Genomic DNA, 21,869 nt, shown 5'->3' with positions numbered 1-21,869 from the left:
AGAAATGTAATAAAATCTAAAAGTAACACAAGAAAATTACATAACAATAATGAGGCTATATACAGGGGGTACCGGTACTGAGTCGATGTCCGTGGGTACAGGTTAGTCGAGGTAATTTGTGAAGTGACTATGCATAGATAGTAAACAGCGAGTAGTAGCAGTGTAAATAGTCAATATAAATAGTCCGGGTGGCCATTTGATGAATTGCTCAGAGTCTTATGGCTTGGGGGTAGAAGCTGTTAAGGAGCCTTTTGGACCTAGACTTGGCGCTCCGGTACCGCTTGCCTTGCGGCAGGAGAGATTACAGTCTATGACTTGGGTGACTGGAGTCTTTGACAATTTTTTGGGCCTTCCTCTGACACCGCCTGGTATATAGGTCCTGGATGTCAGGAAGCTTGGCCCCAGTGATGTACTGGGCTGTACGCACAACCTTCTGTAGCATCTTACGGTCAGATGCCGAGCAGTTGCCATACCAAGCGGTGATGCAACCGGTCAAAATGCTCTCGATGGTGCAGCTGTATAACATTTTGAGGATCTGGGGACCCATGCCAAGTCTTTTCAGTCTCCTAGTGCTGCTCTTTTAGCGTTGACAGTGTGGGATCCAGTGTGCATTTGAGAAGTTACTCATCGAAGTTGAATGAGAAACGCAACAATGAGCTATAGCGATTTGTCCATGTGTTGAAAATACTTATGTTTGCTGTATATCCCTTGCAGTTTAGTTAAAATCTGAATTAAGCATTGCTCTTTTCATAAAGGCATTAGCAGATGACACGTTGCACAATGTTGAACTTGAAAACCTGTATCTGACAGGTTTGCTCCAAATGCATCGCATGACACAACACACGTTCTAGTGTTACATCATATTTACATAATTAAGCAAAATCCACCACTCAGACCTCTGTAATCTACAAGAGAAGAATGAAAGATGAAGGTTTGAAAGGTTTATTCAAATTTAGTGAAGTTCAGATTGAAAACAGAGACTTTTAGGGAAGCATGTCTTAGTTTATTCTCTGTGAAAAAAACACTTATCAAGCCTGAAAACGTTACAAGTACTTTGGATTGATAAGCTTTAGCAAAGGTTTGTTCCCGTCTGATCCTTGGCTCTTAATAAGGGTGCACAGGTACATGTCATGATTTGCAATTTTCTTTGTTTTCCCTGTACGATTTTTTTACCAAGGTCACCAAAGTCTTTGTAGTAGTGTTAAGTGCACATTTAGTGATATCTGTGACTGTCTATGTAGTGTAGTCGAACTTGGAGAAGGCAGTCGGTCAGGCAGTAGGAATGTAGGTGTGTCGATCACACTGACTACAAGCTAGGTGTTCAATGCCAAGGGCGGGCCTAACTGCCTGTCTCTACCTGCCTAAGTGTTTGACAACCCTACCTGCATGGCTGCAAAATGTATCCTAAGAGCTCTGAAGTCCAGCCCTTAGTTAACACACACACACACACACACACACACAATAGCCACATTAGTCGGCATTACAATATCATTTCTCTGGCTATTGATGACACCACGGCTGAGGTGTTGAGGCCCCTGTCCCCACTCACCTCCTCACTCCCACCCTCACCCCACACCGGTGGGTGAACAAAGCCATTCCTGTCAGGCCCGTGGAAGGGACGACTATCTGACTATTTGGTCAGATAATGGCTCTTTCCCGAGGTGGAGTCAGTCAACACTGCACTCCATCATAGACCTGGGTTCAAATAGGATTTGCCTGCAGCAATTGAACCAATGGAATGATCTAAAAAAAAGTGTGAACCCCGCCTACCTGACACTCAAACAAATGCTTAACGTATTTGGAAGATTTCAAATAGTACTTGAACCCAGGCCTGCTCCATCAAACACACGATGTGCGTTAGACTAGGCTGCCCTGAGACTAGAGAAAAGTTTAGCTGTTTCTCAATCTGACATGCCGTACACGTCATTGTTTTTTAGGTCTAGTCAGGCTGGCAAAATGTTCACTGTGGTACATTTATCTTGCCTATAATTGACATGACTCATTGAAATTTGTCCAAAGTCTCCTGTGTGTCAATGTGCAGTCTCTATTCGTTCGTCTCACGACTGCTCTCTTTTAAGAGATCCATTAAATTGTTTGTGGAGCGTTTAAGAATGCCCTGGCATTTATTATTTTTAATCCCACAGCGAACTGAAGTTCATTCATGAAAAGTTTTTCTATTTCAGGTTTGGGATAGGGTTAAAACAGAAAAACAACTCCACGGTTAAGTTTAGCCATTAATTAAGATTGGCCTTTCTAACTCATTGTGGACAGATGGCGCAGCGGTCTAATCAGCCAGCTCCTGCTCCATATACTGCAAGTTCAATCCAATGATTCATATATACACTAGATCACAGACAGGAGGTGCTGTTTTGAAGCTACAGCACCTCCATCTTGGCACTCCCCCACCTTTGTAAAAACTATTTTGGAAGCAAAAATGCATTTTTTTTTAATGTCCAGATTTGTTTTTGCTATATTTGTTCTATTACAGACACCTTAATGCATACTTTTAAATTATATTATGTGAGTTAACGTAAAAATATATTAAAACATTTTCCTTAAAGTATAATTTTTTGAAAGTTCTAATGTGACTGTTCACACTATATAAAAAAAAAAACGTAAATACACTGAACTAAAATATGTAAAGTGTTGGTCCCATGTTTCATGAGCTGAATTAAAAAATCTCAGAAATGTTCTTTGTGTACAAAAAGCGTATTTCTCTCATGTTGTGCACAAATTTGTTTACATGCCTGTTAGTGAGCATTTCTCCTTTGCCAAGATAATCCATCCACCTGGCAGGTGTGGCATATCAAGAAGCTGATTAAACAGCATGATAATTACGCAGGTGCACCTTGTGCTGGGGACAATAGAAGGCCACTTTAAAATTAGCAGTTTTGTCACACAACGCCACAGACGTAGCAAGTTTTGAGGGAGCGTGCAATTGGCATGCTGACTTTAGGAATATCCACCAAAGCTGTTGCCAGAGAATTTAATGTTAATTGCTCTACCATAAGCTGCCTCCAACGTTGTTTTAGAGAATTTGGCAGTACGCCCAACTTGCCTTACAACCGCAGACCACGTATAACCACTCCAGCCTAGGACCTCCACATACGGCTTCTTCACCTGTGGGATCGTCTGAGGGGGTTGGGGGGCTGCTGAGGGGTATTTTGTTTGTAATGAAGCCCTTTTGTGGGAAAAAAACACATTCTAATTGGATGGGCCTGGCTCCCACCCATGGCTGCACCCCTGCCCAGTCATGTGAAATCCATAGATTAGGGCATAACACATTTTTTTCAATTGACTGATTACCTTATATATGAACTGTAACTCAGTAAAATCTTTGAAATTGTAGCATGTTGCATTTATATTTTTGATCAGTATAAATGTAATTTGGTCCGTGAAACATTTATTTGAAATACTGTAGAATCCCATTAATATCTATAGAAGACTGCTCCTTCTGGGGTGTGCCAATATGGCCGACCGGTGGCTTCAAAGCTGGCCAATACATAGCAACAGAAATCCAGGGTTTATATGTACAGTGCATTCGGAAAGTATTCAGACCCCTTGACTTTTTCCACATTTTTGTTACGTTACAGCCTTATTCTAAAATGGATTCAATGGTTTTTTTCCCTCATCGATTCACACACAATACCCCATAAGGTCAAAGCAAATACAGGTTTAGACATTTTTGCAAATGTAATAAAAACTAAAAAAACATCACATTTACATAAGTATTCAGACCCTTTACTCTGTACTTTGTTGAAGCACCTTTGGCAGTGATTACAGCCTTGAGTCTTCTTGGGTTTGACACTACAAGCTTAGCACACCTGTATTTGGGGAGTTTCTCCCATTCTTCTCTGCAGATCCTCTCAAGCTCTATCAGGTTAGATGGGGGGGGCGTCGCTGCACAGCTATTTTTAGGTCACTCCAGAGATGTTCGATCAAGTTCAAGTCCGGACTCTGGCTGGGCCACTCAAGGACATTCGGAGACTTGTCCTGAAGCCACTCCTGCGTTTTCTAGGCTGTGTGCTTAAGGTCGTTGTCCTGTTGGAAGGTGAACCTTCGCCCCAGTCTGAGGTCCTGAGCACTCTGGAGCAGGTTTTCATCAAGGATCTCAGTACTTTGCTCCTTTCATCTTTTGATGGAGGCCAGTGTGTTCTTGGTGACCTTCAATGCTGCAGAACTTTTTTGGTGCCCTTCCCCAGATCTGTGCCGCGACTCAATCCTGTCTCGGAGCTCAATAGACAATTCCTTCGACCTCATGGCATGGTTTTTGCTCTGACATGCTCTGTCAACTGTGACCTTATATAGACAGGTGTGTGCCTTTCCAAATCATGTCCAATCAATTGAATATACCACAGGTGGACACAAATCATGTTGTAGAAACATCTCAAGGATGATCAATGGAATCAGGATGCACTTGAGCTCAATTTTGAGTAGCAAAGGGTCTCATAGCAAAGGGTCTGAATACTTATGTAAATACATCTGTTTTATATGTTTTATAAATGTGCAAAAAAGTCTAAAAACCAGTTTTTGCTTTGTCATTATGGGGTATTGTTTGTAGATTGATGAGGGAAGAAAATGATTTAATCCATTTTAGAATAAGGCTGTAACGTAATTTTTGGGGGAAAAAGTCAAGGTGTCTGAATACTTTCCGAATGCACTGTATCATTGGTTCAATCCCAACTCTGGGCACTCAGTGTGGACGGTTTTAGGTGTGTCTCCTGATGTCCTGGGGACCTGCAAATACGAAAAATGTCAACATAAATCTGGAGTGATGTCTCTGTTCATACAAAATGTTCAGCCATTGTGAATGATGGCCAAAAGCATTTCTGTTTCCCTAAATGTTGTCTTTCTACTATTCTTGAGTTTGATTCTGGCCTCTGAAGACTCTCTGTCAGAGTTGTGTGAAAGATGTATCTGATTTATTTAATTCCCCCAGCAGACCTTTTTTGATCTATGCTCCTCACTACTGATTAGGTTTACCATTATGACAAACAGAATGTGTCACTCCCAAGCAAAACAGCCCTGACAGTGTGATAATGCAAACCCACCTGCTGGGAGAGGAGTGGGGGGGGGGGGGGGGGGGGGGGGGGGGGTTGAGTGAGTTAGTCAGAGACAGTCGAGAAGGAGATGGGATATGGAGGCTCTGTTAATACTTGAATATGACTCCTTATTTGAGCGTCTGCTGCCACACAGATCCCCAGCTACATTTTTCTGCTCCCCAGGACTGCTTGAGACTCAAACTATGCTGCTGCTACTCACCTCTCAGGGGAAATAGCTTCTCAGAATCAAGTTATCAAAACCCATTGACATGCTGGAGTCTGAGAGGCCACTCCCAAATTATGTGTTAGGGGTGTTTAAAGGGCCAATCTGAAGTTGCTACATCCATTTTTTGCACTTATAAATGAATGATATGTACCCATTGATTCCTGAAGAATATAACTTAGAAATGGCTCAGGAGCATAGTTCCACTGTTGTACCCCATCAGAACCCAAAATATAAACTTGTATAAAATATATGTAAAACAAAATATAAACTTACTCCAATGTTTGTAAACATGGTAAATGTAAACAAACACTATATAGCCTCAAAACATGGCTAAAACTATACTTGCTTTTATCATGGATAGTCAGTCCTTGCATCCATAGCTCTGTCTATGAATTTGAGAGTGGTTACATTTCTCCAGCCCCATGCCTCACCATTTTACCAAAACAGGGGCGGTGAATATGCTTTGTTATTGTTCTTTTTTCAACTGCTGATTGCCACTTTAAATGTTATGGTGATGACAGAATTGCACAATAGAGATAAATGCTGGGGTTAAAGAACGCCTTTCTGTAACAGTGCACAGGTCAAAGTTGAGTTCCTGAGGCTATTTGCATTGAAGTAATCAAATGGCTACCCGGACTATTTGTATTGTGTCCCCCCCAACCCCTATTTTATGCTGCTGCTACTCTCTGTTTATCATATATGCATAGTCACTTTAACTATACATTCATGTACATACTACCTCAATTAGCCCGACGAACTGGTGCCCCCGCACATTGGCTACCCGGACTATCTGCATTGTGTCCCGCCACCCGCCACCCACCAACCCCTCTTTTACGCTACTCTCTGTTTATCATATATGCATAGTCACTTTAACCATACCTACATGTACATACTACCTCAATTAGCCCAACTAGCCGGTGTCTGTATGTAGCCTCGCTACTGTTATAGCCTCGCTACTGCATATAGCCTCGCTACTGTTATTTTTCTGTCTTTTTACTATTGTTTTTTATTTCTTATCTATTGTTTACCTAATACCTATTTTTTTACTTAAATTTGCTCTGTTGGTTAGGGCCTGTAAGTAAGCATTTCACTGTAAGGTCTACACCTGTTGTATTCGGCACACATGACAAATAAACTTTGATTTGATTGAGAGTTGGACAACCCTCCTTTGTGCAGAACCATGTTTATGGTATGTTGTTAACGTGGGGTTGGGGTTACAGAAAATGTTAGCGTATACGTCAATTTAACTTTCATTGCTACATATTCTACTAAATCGAGTCAGCTAAGACTGAACCCAAGGAACAAAAGATCTCTCAAAAATCAAATTTGTCTATCTCGGGTTAAATGAGAATGCATATCAACACCGGTGTCCAATTTAGCTCAGAGGAAATGGTTGATACCAAGCCTTCAGCAACAAAAAGCTTAGATGAGACCTTTAAGTCAGCTTTGCTATAGCCCTCCACAATGGGATAGATTGGTCGGCAAGCATCCACCTCATCCACCTCTCTGTCTGCATCACTAGTGATTCTGTTTGTCACTTACCTATCCCCTTAGAGTGAAATTACATTCTGCTGTTCAGAGCTTTACAGAGCTCTACAGATAAGGGCTGTAGCAGAATTGAGTCGACAGCTTTGTGAATTGGGCTGCAGAGCCATAACAGTTACAAGATAGGGATATGATTCAGGAACAATTATGACAATGGAGCTGCTGCTCAGTGTAATTATACCCTAGGCCTAGTCAGAGGCAATGGCAGTGGGTAACAACCCACTATGTGGTTACCAATGAAGGATGTAAAAATACTTATTCCAAGCTAAATTCACACTGTAATTTCTAGCTGGTGGGAAAAAATATCTTGGCCTCAGAGCGGTGTGGAGGTTTAAACCTCATAGTTGTCCTCCCCTCTCATTCCCCACTGACAACACACAACACACTCACACACAAAGCACACTTACACACCCGCGCATGCACACACTCAAACAGTGGTATTTTCCTCACATTTTCCTTCCCTCTGTTTTCAGAACTCAATTAGGGGGGTACTAATCGTGCCTCACTGCCCTCGGATTGAATAGTAATTTTTATTCGAGTGGACATGAGCGGTGAGGTAAAAAAAAAACACGACAAACGAGCGGTAGCAGTTTTCCATCTCACACAAACAAGGGCTCTGGTGTCCTCTGGAGGGTGCATCACTGACGTTGGGGCTCGTTCTGTTCTGTTTCCACATGCATTCTGGGTAGCGATGGGGTGCTCATTTTTAATGGAGGAAACACATGTATTCTATTAGCTGTTTGAACAAGGGCTAAGGACAAGTGTTTTTGCCACCCTGTATGTTACATCAATCTGGATAGCCACAGCATATAGGCCTAATATGTAACGTGTGTAGCACAAACAATGTGTCACATGGTTTTATAAAAGATAGCTAGGTAAAGCTTTGAGTGAATAACTGCTACTTGTCTTCTATATCTCCTCTGTTCTTCTGCCCTTTGTGTTTCATGCCTTTTAAAGTTATTTTAAAAATGAGTGGTGGTGTTATGGTCAGTAATAACATAATGTTCCATTCTGGTGTGGCGCCCCAGTGTCCTAACTCTCTAAGTGGTCAACAACCCTATAGAGACCCTTTTGTATGATGACCCCTAATTCCACTGGATAGCCTGTCTATTTCTGGGGTCTTCTTTTGTGTGTTTGGCCCTCTCTCTTTCAGAGATTCAAGAAAAGTGGAATCTACCGTTGCAGTTTGAAACAAAGCTGTTCAAGTCAGAGTGCTCTTGTAACAGGTTTCTGAAGAGTTGCATAAAATACCTCCAATCAGTGTTTTTATTCGTCCTCTTGTCTATATCGTTTTTAAAAATTAAGTAATCTTGACAAAATGAGTGGCAACCTCATTTAAACTTCTCTCTACCACTTGTGAAAAACACTCCCTCACTCAAGCGGAGTGTCAGAACTGCAGAGCCTAGTTTTCCACACATTTTAGTGCGTAGATCTAGTGTTCGTGCTCTTGGGGTGTAGTCCGATTTTTTTTGGAACAACACTCACCTTCTGTAACATGATACCCTCGCTGGTCCATGTGGTCCTAGACCCCCCAATAGCAACATGCACAAGGGGGCAATAGCAGAGAGAGATTTTCTTGTTGTTCTATTCCCATTTGTGGTAAAAGCAAAGAAGAATCATGTTTAAAACATCACCACTGTTAGCTAATTTCAATGAAATGGCTAAAAACAGCAGGCAAGCTATCCTTTTAGCTTCCCACATCACCCCCATGTGAAAAAATCCGATTTATCATTAAATAATATGCAAATAGCAAATATTATTTACTTGCCAGTGTAACCTACAGCATCATCCCAGTTTAATATGCTGCTGGAATGTATTCACACCCATATCAGCTAAAAATAGAATGCCATCATTTATGCGCAGGAAGAAAAAGCACATGGTTTAGGGCTGTTTTAGGTAGTCAATCAGTAAAATACTTTTTAGGGGAATTCTAATAAGGCTACAATGTTGTTTGGTTTATTGTTTTAAAAGTCGCTAAGATTATATTTGGTTATCAATGCAAAATAGGCTTCTTATTTCATGCCAAGCTAAACCAAAACAGTAATATTGAAGTTGAAGTGATTTTGTAGACTAGCTTCCCACATTGCCATGTGAAATAATCATATTTATAATTCAATAATATGCCCCGGCAAATATTCTTATACTTGCCGTTGTAACCTACAATGTTATTCCAGTTTGATATGCTACTTGCATGTATTCACTCCCGTATCAGCTAAAAATAGAATGTCATCATGCTTTGGTCGCGGAGAAAAATATATATTTTTGTTTTTACCAATAGCCTGGAATCACTAGTTCTAATAAGGCTACGATGTTGTTTGATTTGTTTGAACAGTCGATGAGATTAGAAGGCTTATCAATGCCAAATAGGCTACTTTGATTCAGCCTATAGATTCAAGGAACCAAGCGAGCTCCATTGCCTAGACAACACTGCCTCCACGGCTACGCAAGGAATGATACGGCAAGTTGCAATTTTCATTTGGCACGGGAGTATGTTGAATGTCGGGGTGCACTGCAAGGAGCCGCCCCTTTTGTGAGGAAAAACGACATTGCGACACTGCGCTACGCTCGGTATGGTCCGTCTCTATAGGGTATAAATCGGCCTTGAAGAGCATGTTCTAACATGTTCAAGAAGATAGTCAAACTGGTAGTGAGAGGTCTTAGCAACACAAGGGCTGCTATTCACAACCACTCAGTGCAACACAGGTTGAATCCACCTCTGGTGATGCACTCCTCAACCTTGAACTGAAGTGAAATAACCATAACAACGAGGCCTGTTATTGTATACAGGAGTATTGTCAGTGTATTAAGTCAACCTTATTGCTTCTAAAACGACATTTGTCAAGAAAGAATCTAGTGGGGAAAAAACGATTTACTTTCTTAATTGGAAAAAAGGGGTTCAAGTGAAGTCTAATGGTGTTTTGGAATGGCTTCGATTAGCCTTGGAGGAACACAAAATCAATGTTCTTCAACAATTGATCCTACATCCTGCAAATGTTTTAATTATCATGTAAGAGGCCCTTATTCTCGACTTACACGACTACTTATGGATTGGACAATCGCTTTCAAATAATGAAACATTTTGTTTATGTCAAAGTGCACTTCTTAGATGTCTATAAATGGGTACTTATTTTCAAGGGTAAATAGGAAATTATTTTCAAGGGTTGATCCATTTGAATTAAATCACTTTTTGACAGAAAATTCACATAATAATTATGTTGTAGCTTAGACCCTATTTCACATCATCTGAGGTTTTTGTGTTGTGCCCTCCATCGGTTGTGACACAATATGCTCTCGAATACAGGGCGGGTGTCATTTCAATCATAGAAAAGTCCATTCTATAAATTATATATCGCTTCAGACCACTGAAATTTAGCTAGTACACCTTGAAATTTAATTGAAATGTAACTTCTAATTACTACCACAAAGGTGACTGCTGGTCTATCCACCGTTGAATGTCAACATAAATGGTCATGTCTATTCTATTATCTATATTTCTATGATCTCAATAGGTTTCCTATGGAGGATAGACAGTATAATTTAAATCAACAGATATTCCAATTCAAGTCTACATTCTCTGATGTGTGGACCTCCAACCATCTTTGTGGTACCATTTGGAAGTTGAAATGTCTATTTTATTCCCATTTTAGTACATTTGTCAGCAAAAACATGACAACCACCCTGTATTCAAGAGCACTCCTATTTGCCATATCTTCAATTTAAACCTACTAGATAGGCTTCCATTAAAAAACACCCTCTGTGTTATGTTAGACAGGTAACTCTTTATCTACAATATAGCAGGGGGTGTAAAGCCATAACACATATGCTTTTCCTGCAGCAGATTATGATCGATAATGTCAGAATCCGCACTGAAGTCTAGCAAAACAATTTATTTATCATCAATCTCAGTCAATCATCAGTCGTTTGTGTAAGTGCTGTGCTTGTTGAATGTCCTTCCCTATAAGCACGCTGAAAGTCTGTTGTCAATTTGTTTACTGTAAAAATAAGATTGTATCTGGCCAAAAACTATTTTTTCCAAAAGTTTACTAAGGGTTTGTAACAGGCTGAGTGGTCGGCTATTTGAGCCAGTAAATGGGGCTTTAATATTCTTAGGTAGCGGAATTACTTTTGCTTCTCTCCAGGCTTGAGAGCACACACTTTCTAACATAATCCAGGTAGAATCAGGAATTCTCCAGTCCAGCTGTTTAGGCCCCTTACTTTTTTCAATCTTTACTAACGACATGCCACTGGCTTTGAGTAAAGTTATGTATACGGACGACTCAACACTATACACGTCAGCTACTACAGCGACTGAAATGACTGCAACACTTAACAAAGAGCTGAATGGAAAAGGAATAAGTTAGTCCTAAATATTTCAAAAACTAAAAGCACTATATTTGGTACAAATCATTCACTAAACCCTAAACTTCAACTAAATATTTTAAAGAGTAAGTTGAGGTGACTAAATTGCTGAGGTGACTAAACTGCTTGAAGTAACCCTGGATTGTAAACTGTCATGGTCAAAACATATTGATACAACAGTAGCTAAGATGGGGAGAAGTCTGTCCATAATAAAGTGCTGCTCTGCCTTCTTAACAGCACTATCAACAAGCCAGGTCCTACAGGCCCTAGTTTTGTCGCACCTGGACTACTGTTCAGTCGTGTGGTCAGGTACCACAACGAGGGAACAGGGCAGCACGGCTGGCCCTTAGATGTACACAGAGAGCTAACATGAATAATATGCATTTCAATCTTTCCTGGCTCAAAGTGGAGGAGAGATTGACTTCATCACTATTTGTATTTATGAGAGGTATTGACATGTTGAATGCACTGAGCTGTCTGTCTAAACTACTGGCACACAGCTCGGACACCCATGCATACCCCACAACACATGCCACAAGAGGTCTCTTCACAGTCCCCAAGTCCAGAACAGACTATGGGAGGTGCACAGTACTACAGAGAGCCATGACTACATGGAACTCTATTCCACATCAAGTAACTGATGCAAGCAGTAACATTTGATTTAAAAGACAGATAAAAACACACTTTATGGAACAGTGGGGACTGTGAAGCAACACAAACATAGGCACAGACACATGCATACACACACACAATAACATATGCACTATACACACACGTACTGTGTACATGGATTTTGTGTGGTAGATATGTGGTAGTAGATGATGGGCCTGAGGGCACACACTTAATGTGTTGTGATATCTGTTGTGAATGGCTCCCGAGTGGCGCAGCGGTCTAAGGCACTGCATCTCAGTGCTAGATTGGCCCAGCGTCAGCCGGGGTAGGCCGTCATTGTAAATAAGAATTAGTTAAATATATAAAGGTTAAAATAAAACAAATATATATATATATATATATATATATATTGTAATGTTTTTAAAATTGTGTAACTGCTTTAATGTTGCTGGACCCCAGGAAGAAGGCAGCAGCTAATGGGGATCCATAATAAATACAAATACAAATGTTGCGTCTCAACCGATGCTGGGCACAACACAAAAACCTTAGAATGATGTAAATTAGAGTCTAAACTACAACATTTACGAATAGATTTTTTAAAAATTCTCCAGATATTATGAAATAGTTTGAAAACCCTATTTGTAGGCTGTTTAAATTATTTCAATCTCAACTGTATATTTTCCAGTTATCGAAATATTGGTTTATCCTCAATACATTTTTCTGGATGATTGTTCTGGATGATCAATGTTCTTTGTTTGCTTTGAGCAAGACGAGAAAACATTGTTGCTACACCAAACGTGCACTTAAATGACGCTGCCTTCTTTGGTGTTGTAGGTCTTCAATTGTCCTGGTGTAGACACTGGGTCCCACCTTGTTTTGCACCTTGTTGCCTGGAGACAGTGTGTCTGCACCGGCACCACCTTTCTCTGTTGTTGATGGTATCTCCATGGGGGTCGCTAGCTTGGAATAGAGGGTCTGCGACCAGAAACAGGAAGGGGGTATTTTGTCAAACAGTTGTGACAGATCCTGACACTCTTTTACTTTAATGTCCTGAGGGAGAAGTTCTTTGTGTATTTGGTTATGACCTGAACAATGCTACTGACTTTCGCACAGTTTGTAATTGTTCTCTTGAATGGTTTTCTAGACTTAGTTTTTAAATGGTGATTTTTCCAGTGAAATGTCCCTTCCATATGTGTTGCCATTAATAGAGGAACAAGTCTGGTTTTCTCTCGCTATTAAATTGAATTAGCTGTGTGCGTTCTTGCTTGCTCATGCCTGCGTGCGCCAGAGGGCTCTTTTTAAACCACGATTGCACCTCTTCCCTTCAAGCCACAGACAGTACATGTTCGGTGCAATGTAAACAAACATCAAACAACAAGCATTGTCAGGACAAAGAGTCAAGAGGGAGAGCAGAGCATGTTTTTCTCTGGTTCAACAGAACACATTGAAATAAACTGTGATGACACGAAACAGTGATCGGGAATCAACACCCTGCTTTACCCTTCAGTAACCTTAACTAAATGCGGTTTGTTCTCCATCTTTTTCTCTTCCAGACTCTTTCGTCAACAGCCAAGAATGGACATTGAGTCGATCAGTGCCAGAGCTCAAAGTGGTGAGTAGTATTCATCATAACTTCAGCCCGTGTTAATCGGCTGACATTGACATTGACATTGCAAGAGGAAGATAAGTTCAGCATTAGCATTGGATTGATTTAAACGTCAATGCCAGTGCATGCTCTATGCATGTCAAAAACATTTCCTCTCATTCTGCATGAGAGAGAGTGTAGAGTACAGAAATTGGCTGGAATATTCCCTGGCACCAAACGAGATTGTGGGTGATTTTTAATGATGCGTTTTTTTTTGCGTTGGCATGGTGACGCGGAGCGTAGAGTGGCTTGCAGCAGACTAAGAGATGAGTGACGGTTTTGGGCTAGACGAATGACACTTCCTGGGTCTGATCCAGCCGCTGGCACAACAGTTCTTACCACTGCCAAACACACACACACACACACCCGCTGTTCACGTCCTCACATGAGGAAAGGAATGCTTCACGCACATAATCAATAGGGATATTACCACAAAGCCTCATTCCACCGTTCTGGTGGTAAATACTGTAGTAGTATTCATAGTATTGTAATGAAACAGGCAGGGAGCAGGTCTCGAACCCTCGACCTTCTAGCCCGAGGTCCGGCGCGCTATCGACTGTGCCGCAAAAGCATGCTCGTGCGGCAGAGTCGATTTCCGCGCTTATAAACACAGGGTCGTTACACTACTCCCTCCTTTCAAAGAGCGCGTCCTCGCGCTAGCTTGCGACTCTACGTCTTACAGGAACGCGCTCACCGGCCAAGCACACGCACTGTCGTGGATGCAAGGTCCGATCACTTCTGACGCCAGTGTAATGAAACAGCAGGGAGCAGGTCTCGAACCCTCGACCTCCTAGCCCGAGGTCCGGCGCGCTATCGACTGTGCCGCAAAAGCATGCTCAAGCGGCAGAGTCGATTTCCGCGCTTATAAACCCAGGGTCGTTACACTACTCCCTCCTTTCAAAGAGCGCGTCCTCGCGCTAGCTTGCGACTTTACGTCTTACAGGAACGCGCTCACCGGCCAAGCACACGCACTGTCGTGGATGCGAGGTCCGATCACTTCTGACACCAGTGTAATGATCCCACTTCTGACACCAATGTAATGACCTGACTAGATCATAAAAGAACGACTGTCCAGACAGAGGATTGAGTTTACGAATGGACGGTTTATTAAACCAACTTTACACAGGCTACTGTTTGGCCGTAGCCCACGCCAAATAAATGAAAGATAACCCACAAGCCAATCGTGACCTTCTCTTGTGAAGCCCAGACGTAAGAGAGAGAACAAAGGCAAAACCTGGTCTTAACTTCCAATGCTCCATCCCCCTGCCCAACCCCCCTCCACGCCACTCCGCCAACCGCCAGGATGCCCGGCATCAGAACATTCCAGGCATTCCCGTGATTGGCAGATAGCAGGTTGACTGACATGTCGGACCCCGCGAACACAACCACCTACTAGCCTAACACATAACACACAGCTGTCTGTGCGGGTCGCTACACAGCCCCCCCACCACAAAGTCCCTCGTCCCCGAGGGAACAAACAAAGTCTCTGAAGCGACCCGGAGGTCTCCTTTGCCTGCGTGGCCGTGATGGTCGCAGAGTGCCCCTCTGGGAACCAGGGGATGAAGGCAGGGATATGGGGGACAAGGAAGCGGGAACGGGTAATACAGTCCGTGGCTCTGGGGAACCACGCGGTGACACAGGGGGGGAGACAGGGGGAGTGGGCTGTCTGGAGCCTTGTCTGCGGCACCTGGGGGTGGGTGCCTGGAGAATGGCATTGCCAGAGAGGGGAATTGTGGGGGTTCCTGGGGTTTGGGGAGAAGAGGCCCCTCTATATGGGGCTAACCTGTCCCGGTGCAGTGCCACCTTTCTCCCCCTGGGAGGAAGCTGCACCCGGTAAACAACCTCCCCTACCCTCTCCAGGACACTGCAGGGTCCCACCCAGTGACTGTCCAACTTGGGGCATCTGCCTTTTTTCCTTAGCGGGCTGTAGACCCAGACCAGCTCCCCAGCCACAAAGTGCCTTCCCCGGGTGTGCACGTCATAGTTCCTCTTCTGCCTCACACCTGCATTCACCAGCTGCTCTCTGGCGAAGGTGTGGGCTGTCTCCAGGCGGTCCTGGAGTCTCCGGGCATACTCCGGCCCCGGGGGAACATGAGGGCTATCCAGGGGCCGACCAAACGCCATCTCCGCAGGGGTGCGGATCTCTCTCCCCAGCATGAGGAGGGCAGGCGTGCAGGAGGTGGAGTCTTGGACAGCGGAGCGGCATGCCATGAGGACCATAGGCAGGTGCTTGTCCCAGTCACACTGGTGTTTGGAAGAGACGATGGCCAGCTGCTGTCCAAGCATTTTATTGAAGCGCTCTACAAGGCCATCACTTTGAGGATGGAGAGGAGTAGTGCGGGTCTTGTGCATACCCAGCCTCTCACACATGGTGGCGAACACACGGGACTCAAAGTTTCTGCCCTGGTCGCTGTGGATGGACTCTGCAGCTCCAAACCTGCTGAACATCCCCGCTGTCAGGGCGTCGACGATGGTCTCTGCCTCCTGGTCAGGCAGAGCATAGGCCTCGGGCCATTTTGTGAAATAGTCCATGGCCGTGAGCACCCAGCGGTTTCCACTGTCTGTGGTGGGGAACGGCCCAACTACATCCACTCCCACCCTCTCCATGGGAGCCCCCACTGGGAACTGTTGGAGCTGAGCATGAGAGCGGCCTGGGGGGCCCTTTCTCGCTGTGCAGTTGTCACAGCGGCGACAAAAGTCCTCCACATCCCTCTTGTGCTGCCCCCAGTAGAAGCCCTGACGGAGACGGCGCAGTGTTTTTGTGACCCCAAAGTGTCCAGTCCCCACCCCGCCATGAGTACTCTGGAGCACAGCCTCCCGCAATGCTTTTGGGACCACCACCTGCCACCTCTCCTCTCCCGTAGCTGACTCCTTCCATGCCCGCTGTAGCACGCCATCAGCCAGCCGCAGTCTCTCAAACTTTGACCACAACCCTTTGGTCGCGAGTGAGAGCGCTGTCACCTCTTCCCATGGTGGCCTCACCTGCGCCTCTACCCACTGTAGCACTGGCTGTAGGTCTGTGTCCCGTCCCTGCTGCTGCCGCCATTCAGCCACGTCGACAGTCTGCAGCTCACAGCAGACAGGCCCGCTCGCCCGACACACTGTGGCACAGACCCCCTCTGCACACAGCTCTCTCTCCCGTCCCTCTCTCCGTTCGCAGTGGCGGCAGCCGTCTGCAGTACAGGGCCGACGGGACATGGCGTCGGCGTTGGAGTGGCGTGCCCCTGCCCTGTGCACCACTGTGAAGTCATACGGCTGAAGCTCCTCCAACCAGCGTGCCACCTGCCCCTCTGGCTCTCTGAAAGACATGAGCCACTGGAGAGCAGAGTGGTCAGTCCTTACAGTAAAGGGCAGACCACCCAGGTAGTACTTGAAGTGTTTGACGGAAGCCACAACAGCCAAGAGCTCCCGCCGGGTGACACAGTAGCGGCGCTCATGTTTGTCAAATGTTTTGCTGAAGTACGCCACCACTCTCTCCCCCGCTGGCCCCACCTGGGCCAGCACCCCACCCATGCCCACATTGCTCGCGTCTGTGTCCAGGATAAAGGGCAAGGTGAGGTCAGGGGGGGCGAGCACGGGGGCCTCGATCAGTGCACGTTTGAGGGTGTTGAACGCCTCCTCACACTCCACTGTCCAAGTGAAAGCTTTGTCCTTCGGCAGCAGGCGGTTCAGTGGAGCAGCAACGCTTGAGAAGCCCCGTACAAACCTCCTGTAGTACGAGGCCAGGCCCAGGAAGCTCTTCAGCTGACGCTGGTCGGTGGGGGTGGGCCAGTCTCTGACAGCCCCTACCTTGTCCTCCATGGTGCTGATCCCCTCCTTCCCCACTCGGTGGCCCAAGAAGGACACCTCTCTCCTCATGAAGTGGCACTTCTCGGGGTGGAGCTTCAGACCTGCGGCAGCCACCCTCTCCAGCACACGCCGTAGCGCCCCCAGGGCTGACTGGAAGGAGCTGCCATGGGCCAGGATGTCATCGAGGTATACCAGACACTGCTGTCTGGGGATGCCATCCAGCACCCTGTCCATCAAACGCTCAAAAGTAGCTGGAGCGTTGCACAGGCCAAAGCACAGGACCTTGAACTGCCAGTGTCCTCTGTTAGTGGAGAATGCAGTTTTGGCTCTGGCCTCTGGGGAGAGGGGCACCTGCCAGTAGCCACTGCGGAGGTCTAGTGAGGAGAACCAGGAGGACCCCCTAACCAGGTCCAGCGACTCATCGATACGTGGTATGGGGTATGAGTCCTTCCTGGTTACCTCATTCAGCCGCCTGTAGTCCGCACAGAACCTCAGCTTGCCCCCCTTCTTCGGAACCATGACGACTGGCGCCGCCCAGGGGCTGTCTGAGGGCTCAATGAAGTCTGCCCGCTGCATCTCCAACACAGCCTTGTCTGCCGCCTCCTGGCGTGCCAGCGGGATACGGCGGGGACGCATCTTGATGGGTCGAGCATCACCTGTGTCGATCTCATGCTGCACCAGATGAGTCTGACCCACCTCTTCCTCACTCAGCGCAAAGCTGTCTCTGAATTCAAACAGCAACTGCCACAACCGTTCCTGCTGCTCGGGGTCAAGACCAACACAGTTCCTCCCCCATATCTCCCTCACTGCAGACAGTGTCCTCTCCTCTCCCATCTGGGGTAGCTGGGCTGGGGGGGCGCGGCCTGGGCTCACAGAGGGCTGTGTCATGGAGGTAGCTGGGGGAATGTAACACACCGCAGTAGGTGACAGGGGGGCTGGGGAAAAGTCACACACAGCTGTGGGGGAGGGGGGGCAGCCATGAGTCTCTGCTGCTTTAACTGTTGGAGTAAAGGGTTTGTTGGGTTGAGTGAATGTGACATTAGGGGGGGCCATGGTGACTTCCGGCCCTCCCTGGAAGCTCAGTGTGCCCCTATTTAGGTCTAACTGGCAGCCTGTGCTCCTAAGAAAGTCCAACCCCAGGATACAAGGGTCCTGCACAGCCGCCACCCACACAGGATGACGCACAGTCCTGCCCCCTACTGTCAGAGTCATTATTCCCTTCCCTTTCATGGGTGCCAGCTCACCTGTGACTGTGCGGAGCTGCACAGTTGTAGGCTCACACTGAGTCCAACCTGGCACAATATCTGGCCTCACCAGGGTTACTGTGGACCCAGTGTCCACCAGGGCGGAGCAGGGCACACCCTCCACAGTGACAGGGACATGACAAAAGTCCCCAACACAGGTCCGGCCCACCACAACAACAGGCTCCATTCGCTTGCTCTCGTCTGCTTCTGGGGGAAGTGGAGCCTTGCTTCCCCGTCTGTGCCGGTGGGCTCCTCCTGAAGATGATGGTGGTTGGGATAGAAAGCCAGGGGTCCGCACTACCCGGTCTATGCGGACCCCGAGCCGTTTCCCTGAGCTCTGGGGGACATGGGGCAATTTCGGCGCAGATGGCCTGGCTGGCCACAACCCCAGCAGACCCTGGGACCAGGGTGTGTGTTTTGTGCCGCCTGTAGCGACACAGCACGAATGAGTTCTGTCATTTCAGCCACCCATGCAGGCTTTTCCGGCTCCGGGCTGCTCTGCCCCCCAGCTCGCACAGAGGGTGTGTCTCCCTGCACCCCCACCAAAGCCCCAGCTGAAGTCCCAGCCCACACCAGCTCCCTCTCCAAAGCCATCTCCAAGGCTATCTGCAATGACTCAGGATGAGCCAGCTGGGTCTGTATGCGCAGCTCCGTAGGAGAGAGCGCCTGTATGAACTGGTCCCGTGCTAGCTCGCTCTGCACGGAGGGGGGCATGTGAGCATATGCCCGCCGAGAGAGGCTCTCAATGTCATTAGCTAACACCCGTAGAGGCTCTCCAGGCTGCCTGCGTCTATTACTCAGTTCGGAGCGCAGTAGCCCGGGCTGTACACACTGTCCATAGCGCCTCCTCAGTGCTCCCACTAAAGCGCCATAATCATGTCTGTCCTCGGGGCTAATCAATATCAAACAGGCCAGAGCTTCATCCGTGAGGCATAAAGCCAACTGCAGTGCCCTTTCTTCATCCGACCACCCCCTAAAATGAGCTAACAGTTCAAACTGAGCATGAAAAGCTTCCCAATCCGCCTTACCAGAATACTTCGGGGTCTTAACAGATACGGACGCAGCCGGGAACTGGGCGCCGCCATGTTTGTTTACATCCTGAGCCCCAGATTCCTCGTCCCGCCGCGTCGACGTCACCACTTCGGCCCGCCCACCAGAATCCGCGCGAAACACAGTCGACGAGGCGCTCATGCCCGCTTCAGCCGCCATCACTCTAGCGTCCTCCCTCAAGCGGCCTCTGCGCTCCAACGCCCTGGCGATCTCCTCAGCCAGAACCTCCGACGTCCATTCACACGTATCTCCTTGGCCATAATCGTCCCCTACCTCCACCTTCACTTTCGGATTCCCTCGAAGCATTTTCAACCCCCGTTCTCACCTACGGTAGCTAGCCACAGAAGTCAGCTAGCTAGCTGGCAAACTTTTATCAACGTTTTTACTTCTGACACCAATGTAATGAAACAGGCAGGGAGCAGGTCTCGAACCCTCGACCTTCTAGCCCGAGGTCCGGCGCGCTATCGACTGTGCCGCAAAAGCATGCTCGTGCGGCAGAGTCGATTTCCGCGCTTATAAACACAGGGTCGTTACAGTATTTTGGACTTCTATGAATTGGTTAGGGTCGTGCATCACATCAGAAAGATCTATGGGAATCAGACACAAATCAGATGGGGGAACTTTTATGAAGAACATGCTTTCTAAACAGGGAGAATTTGATAGAGCTCATTGTCTTTTATATAGTAGAAGGTGTTCATTAGCGCCACACACTTCAGAGGGTAAGTGAACTGATGCTGAACTCTGCAAGAAAAAGACAAGGACTGCTGTCAGAGAAGGGACAGAACTTCAATTGCTTCCACAGTTCCATATGGCAGTATTGGACAGAAGTAGTTCATTCATATGAGTTATGTTTCCCAAAAGCATGGACAAATGTTATCGTTCCAACATGTAGGCTATTGCACTCATGGGGGACATGAGCTGATACTGTGTAGTACGGGCTTCCCAAAACTTTGCATTAAAAACATTGTATTCAAACCTGGACTTTGATAATGAACCCACAGACTGATCCTTAAAAAAAAGTCTCTAGTGGAATTTACACACAGTGCCCGCTCTGCTTTCATCTGCCTGAACTATGCTCATAAAGCAGCCTTATTAATGATGGGCTACAACCCAGCAGGTTACAAAGCTTTACAGTTCTAACACAAACCCTGCTCCTTTTGTAGTTAGTTTTGGTTATGAGTAGCTCCTAGCTTGTTATTTTTATTGATTTATTTAACCTTTATTAAACTAGGTACGTCAGTTAAGAACACATTCTAATTTTACAATAACGGCCTACCCCGGCCAAACCCTCCCCTAACCCTGACGACGCTGGGCCAATTGTGCGCCGCCCTATGGGGCTCCCGATCACGGACGGTTGTGATACAGCCCGGGATGGAACCAGGGTCTGTAGTGACGCCTCTAACACTGAGATGCAGTGCCTTAGACTGCTGCGCCTCTCGGTCTATTCTTCCGTTCTTGATAGACTACTACTTCATGTCCTCTCCAAAGCCAACTTCCTCCTTACGAAGAACATAAGTATTATGAGGGAGAGGATAGGTAGCTTAATCCCCCCCAACACACACACACACACACACAGTCCGCTGTAATTAAACCAATCCTGACTTTACCACCCACTAATGATCTAAAGAAGAGGGGGATGAAGGAAGAGGGGGGGTGAGGGCATGTTGGAGGAGCCTTTGTTCTCCCCCAGACACCCTGGCATCATCAGCCACCCCAGCCTGGGAGCGGCCCCAGCCCACCCTCCGTCAGGTTTCCCCTGGGGCATCCAGCAGTCAGGGCTGGGGCCTTGGCCTAGACACCCACCAGGGGGAGTAGGGAAAACATTAGCTGAACATATACAGTACCCCTTGGTGTCTTACCTTTACCCTATAAGCACCATCTGTTCATGTGAAAGTCCATAGGCTGAGGCCTTTGGCATTGGTTAGTAGTGTAACCATCTCTACAACATATTGCCGCCACCAACTGAACATTTTACTAGTACTAGTCGTGTTAATAGACTTTTAATAGTACTAGTATTTTGCCGTCTTGCTGTTTCACCAATCATCATCTGTACTGTATATAGGTCAAGCTGTAGAGGCTCTGGCTATGATTGCAGGTGTAACCATCCATACAACATACATGTCCTGGAATGAACTACATGTGAGTGTGGTGTCATGTGTTTTTGTTGTTTCTGCAGGGTATTGTGGGTAATCTGTCGAGCGGGAAATCGGCCCTTGTCCACCGGTACCTGACAGGCACGTACGTGCAGGAGGAATCCCCTGAAGGTAAGAGACAGAGCCTGCTCCTGAAATCCCAATGGAGGAGAGCACCATCACACGTTAAAAAAAACTAAAAGGTTGTCAACTTTACTAGACGGT

The 21,869-nt window shown here is 46.3% G+C and overlaps 1 protein-coding gene across 1 annotated transcript in view; it reads left to right on the top strand.

The window, feature by feature from the left end:
* Positions 1–21,869, top strand: part of LOC120020277 (arf-GAP with GTPase, ANK repeat and PH domain-containing protein 3-like) — a 241,098-nt gene that overhangs the window by 99,024 nt on the left and 120,205 nt on the right. Inside the window, exons 2-3 of the mRNA XM_038963827.1 lie at positions 13,338–13,396; positions 21,689–21,776. Coding sequence (XP_038819755.1) covers positions 13,338–13,396; positions 21,689–21,776 — 147 coding nt within the window. The remainder of the gene's footprint in view (positions 1–13,337; positions 13,397–21,688; positions 21,777–21,869) is intronic.

This window comes from Salvelinus namaycush, chromosome 25 (assembly GCF_016432855.1).
Source record: "Salvelinus namaycush isolate Seneca chromosome 25, SaNama_1.0, whole genome shotgun sequence".
Lineage (NCBI taxonomy): Eukaryota > Metazoa > Chordata > Actinopteri > Salmoniformes > Salmonidae > Salvelinus > Salvelinus namaycush.
The sequence above is the reverse complement of the archived record's forward strand: the minus strand, read 5'-3'. Positions and strand labels throughout refer to the sequence as shown.